This window comes from Gossypium raimondii, chromosome 4 (genome assembly GCF_025698545.1).
Source record: "Gossypium raimondii isolate GPD5lz chromosome 4, ASM2569854v1, whole genome shotgun sequence".
Lineage (NCBI taxonomy): Eukaryota > Viridiplantae > Streptophyta > Magnoliopsida > Malvales > Malvaceae > Gossypium > Gossypium raimondii.
In genome coordinates, this window is record NC_068568.1 from 36,664,886 (window position 1) to 36,669,391 (window position 4,506).

At 35.5% G+C, this 4,506-nt stretch overlaps 1 protein-coding gene across 1 annotated transcript; it reads right to left on the reverse strand.

Annotated features, from left to right (window-relative positions):
- Positions 1-246: 246 nt before the first annotated feature.
- On the reverse strand, positions 247-2,687 carry LOC105780942 (zinc finger protein CONSTANS-LIKE 14). Its single transcript, XM_052629567.1, has 4 exons — positions 1,725-2,687; positions 968-1,060; positions 539-813; positions 247-457 (listed from the first exon to the last, which is right to left on the reverse strand). Exons 1-4 carry the CDS (start codon positions 2,553-2,555, stop codon positions 349-351), a joined length of 1,308 nt encoding a protein of 435 aa, XP_052485527.1. The 5' UTR covers positions 2,556-2,687; the 3' UTR covers positions 247-348.
- Positions 2,688-4,506: the final 1,819 nt, after the last annotated feature.

The following is a 4,506-nucleotide window of genomic DNA, read 5'->3' on the forward strand; positions in this document are numbered from 1 at the left end:
AATAATTTAGGAATCCTGCTAACCTTCCAAGGTTATTCCAAAAAAGTCAGTTACTAACGTGGAGTTGTTCCCAACGAGGTTGCTCCCAAAGATACTCATGCAAGGAATAATATTTTGCGGAACTACTAATGATTAGACCGTTAATAACAAAAAAAAAAAAAAGTATCTACATTTTTTAAGCTTTTTGATAACTAATTACTACCCTGTTAATATATAGGAGCATGCAAACCAGAAAAAGCTCTGCGATTCCATACAATTTTTAACTTAAAAGCAATAGAAATTCCATAAATTATGGAAGCTGATGTTTTACGATGGGAATACATATATACAGACAGAAAAAAGGAGGCGTTACACTCTAACATCTGGTGCTTCACTTGCCTTCACAAACCGACCTTTGAATCTCTTTCTGGTATCAGCCCTGGTCTTCCTCGACTCATAGCGTATTTGCTTATCATATCTGTCCATGTTATGTTTTACCACATCAATTGAAATATAAAACAAAATAATACCAAAGTAAAAAGATTTGGTCCTACTCTACCTTCTATGTTTCTTCTTCTCCTTGTAGCGTAACATGGCATTGTCTCTATTTTGTGCCAAAGGTTCCATGTCAACGTTTGTTTTTGCCTCATAATTCATTACCTCACTACCACCTACAATAGGATGCTCCATCACTTGGACATATCTGGTGCTATCACATGTTGGGGTCTCAAGACTCTCAACCACCTTGGAATCTGATAATGATCCCACTACACCTACATTGTTGCTCTCTTCGGTAGTGGGTTTGCAGCTCGAGAATGGTTCATTGCAGGTATTCTGCAGTGTTCATAATCAGCCATTAGATCTATACAACAGTTTCCAAAGTTGAAGCAATACAAAACACAGAGGCAAGTAATATAACATATCGTATGGTTCAGATGACAATTATGAACCTTATCAACCAAGTTAAACATTACTAAGAACAACTTACATTTCTAAAAAAGGAACATCCCTTAACAAAACCTGCATCTTCTGCACCAGATTCTTCACAATCTTTTGACCTTTCTGATTGAAAATCCCATATCTGAAAAGACACGTGTCACTTGAGTTTGTGCTAAAGAATGATTTTGATGATTACCACGCACGTTAAACATGCTTAAACATAAAGGTTTTGTCTATGTTTTTTACTGTGAATCTGCAAATTATTAAGGTTCATAAGTTTCATTATGCATGAAGATGCTACTGCCTATGAAACTAAGATTAGGGTAAAAGTTTAATATCGACCTTTGAAAGTGGCCAGGTCAAACAAGCATTTATTAATTCATAATGTGGAACCCCTTTAGCTGCTGAGCTGACTGAGCAATGCAATTCAACTTTAGCGGCACAGCATGATCACAAAGAGCCAATCAAATCAAGGCCAGGATCCTTGGTATTAATAAGATTGGTTAGCCTATAAGATCAAGTATGACCTCAAAATACTGTGATATACATACAAAAAATCACTTAAAAATAGCACAGATTGAAAAAAAAACCAGCTGAGAAAGACTATAAAACTACACAAACAACAGTAATTAGTAAATGACAGAGACAATCTTGATAAATTGACATTATTAGTGGTATAACATGAGATTTATTCCTTTCAGCAACTTGCATAAAAATATCATGTACAATACAAAAATCAACTTTACTTAAAAAAGAAAGTAGTTAATTTGATTAAATTAGTGAAATAATGTATAGTTGATACATACCTGGGAAGGTAAATAAGAAGACTTACAGTCCCACACAAGCTCTCCTTCAGCAACATAATCATTTTGTCTCAAGACATCATCGCTTTGCAACGTTAGCAAAGAGGTGAATGGGGTTTGCTGCTGCAGTTGTTCTTCATCATCCCCATTTTCCACTTCAAAAGTGGCAAAATTCTCTTGCTCAGCACTTGTAATAGGCGGTGTCCCTGGTCCCAATTCAGCCCCATCACCACTTCCTCTCACCAAATCTCTCTTCCCCATATCAACCAGTTGCCTATACACCTCATGGTCCAGCTTAACAGAGCTAATCAAAGCAGAGGAAACACAAGAATTCTCTTCTTCAGGGACCATAAAATCTTCCAGATTCATTAGTTCTCGCTCGTATAAAGAAAACCCAGGGATCAAGTTCATCAAATCTTTTGGCTTTAAGTCAAAACCAAATAGAGAAGCAAGTTCAACCACTGAAGGACGACCTGAGAAACCTTCAACAGGAGCACGCTCGTGCATGGCCGAAACACAAGAGTTGCTGCTGCTGCTGCTGTTGATGTTGTTGTTGTTCTTGTTATGTGAGCTCCAATCACAGTCATGGCAGAGCATAAGGTTATCGATGGAGCAAAGAAACGAAGCTGGTTTGGCTTTGCAGCCGTCACAGATCTGTGAACGAACATGCTTAAGAGAGAGGGCATTGGCGGAGTGGACCTGTTGGTCACAGAACAAACAGAGCCTTGCAGAGTCAGCGCTGCAATACAGAACAGCCGGCTTTGAGTTGCAGAAGTGACATACGGACATGGTAGACCTTCTTGGCTTTGGTTTCGGAACCCTACTCATCATCATTAGTTAATACAAAATGCAGCTTTTGAAGGAAAAGTTGAGATCTTGGAATTGAAGAAACAAGGAAAGGAGTCGATAATAGTGGAAAGTGAGAGAAGTAGAGCTAAGGGCACAGAGTATCCTTTAGTGTACGGATAAAGATTCTTTGAAGTAAAATGGTATTTATATAAATAGCAAGAACATGATAAGCATGGGAGGAGGGAATGATAGGGTGACAAGTTGGGGTCCACTTTGGATAAATATCATCACTTTTTTCTGCTTAGCTGGCCTGAAAGTGTCCCTGCCCATGTTTGACGCCAAATTGGCTTTTGGATGAGATCAAAACCTCTTTCTTGGGCCATAAGTATAGGCTCAACACTTGTTGTAGGATTAAAATTTCGATTAAAATCGAATTAATCGATAAAATTAATTTAATTAGGCCAATTGATTAGTTAATCAATTTAATTTAGTCGGAGGTCGGTTAATAATTTTTTTAAAGTTTGATTATCGATTAGTTTAGTTCGAAATTGAATAATTAACCGAACTTAATAATTAATAATACAAATTATATTTAATTTTTATTTGGTTAATTTGTATAATTCTGCCAAATGAATATTATTAATTTTTTATATATTTTATAATTTTTTTGAAAAAATTTTGGTTCGATTAACAGTTAAATGAGTAAAAAATTTGATTTATTCGGTTAATATTAGTTCAATTTGGTTAACTAAACGGTTAACTGTTTGGACACATTGATGTATGACGCTCATGGAAGTGAAGTCAGTCAGTTACAGAATGAGATAATGTTCTAAAATTTGACAACAACAAAATTAGAAAATGTTTTATTAAAAATGATTAAGTTAAATTATTATTTTTAAAAAATTAAAATTATAATATTTTTATTTAATCAAAAATTAAAATCAATCTTTTAATTTTGAAAAAAAAAACGATTAAGCTATTTAGTCAAGGGGGTCAAAGGCATTGTTTGCCCCCTTTGGCTATGCCCCTAGTATTGATACAAGGAAGTGGCGTGGAGAAAATTGTGATGGTGATAAGAGACAATTCATCTTGCTGGGCGCAGAGCTAAAGAATTTATGAGGTGAGAGTTAGAGGTTTTTGGGGAGCATATGGAAAAGATGATCGAGAGTAGATGAACCTGCCTTTCTTAAGGTGAAAGAGGGCTTATCTAGAGTGGAACACGTGATCCCTTCTAATATTATTGTTAAGTGAGAATATGACACCATACAAGTTATAGATATATAGGTAGTTGTTTTGTCGGAGTGACTTGCGTATTTTCCTTATTTTGAATGAAATGGTGGTTCTGACAAAGGTAAACTGGCGGAAGTAGTCAGGTGAAGCCGGTGCCATGGCGAAGCTCCTATGTGTAACTCATGATTTTACGATTCTCAAGTATCTGCAAATGTCAAATAGTGTGGACGGAAAGCCTCAGCAGAGAAAAGATGCTTAAAGAAGAAAGTAATAAATACTAGATTCGAAAGAAGATGATGGGTACATGCACGAAGAAAGTGAATAATTAGAAGGGAGAAAAAGAGCCTTTGCCTAGTGTCAATTGCATTTGATTTTGTTTTTTCTGGATTGAGGCATCTGGAATTGGAGGTGTGTGTTTTGTCAATAGAATCATGTGCCCTGATATGGAGGATGCCTTTGGGTTTTCTATCACCATCCCTTAAATGCCTTGACCAATGTTCCTTCACTAGATTTTATGCGTTCTTCTTTTTCGGCCAAGTCATTATCATCAAGCATTCCTTGTTATAATTTAATTTTTATATTTTTCAAATTTCGAAAATTTAGTCCTATCTCAAATAATAATACTTAAATTGAATTGGTTAATTTCAATTACTAATTTTGCACTGTGTATAGTTGTAGATTTAGCCCATATTCTCCATTGGATTATTCTAAATCCCTATACTTTACTTAATTTTAAAATTCCATTCTTGATACAAATGATAATTGT

Coding starts and splice junctions, on each gene's coding strand:
- LOC105780942 (XM_052629567.1), bottom strand. CDS start 2,555: ATGATGATGAGTAGGGTTCCGAAACCAAAGCCAAGAAGGTCTACCATG. Junction 814..967: donor GATGTTCCTTTTTTAGAAAT/GTAAGTTGTTCT, acceptor TGAACACTGCAG/AATACCTGCAATGAACCATT. Junction 458..538: donor GAGAAGAAGAAACATAGAAG/GTAGAGTAGGAC, acceptor TAACATGGACAG/ATATGATAAGCAAATACGCT.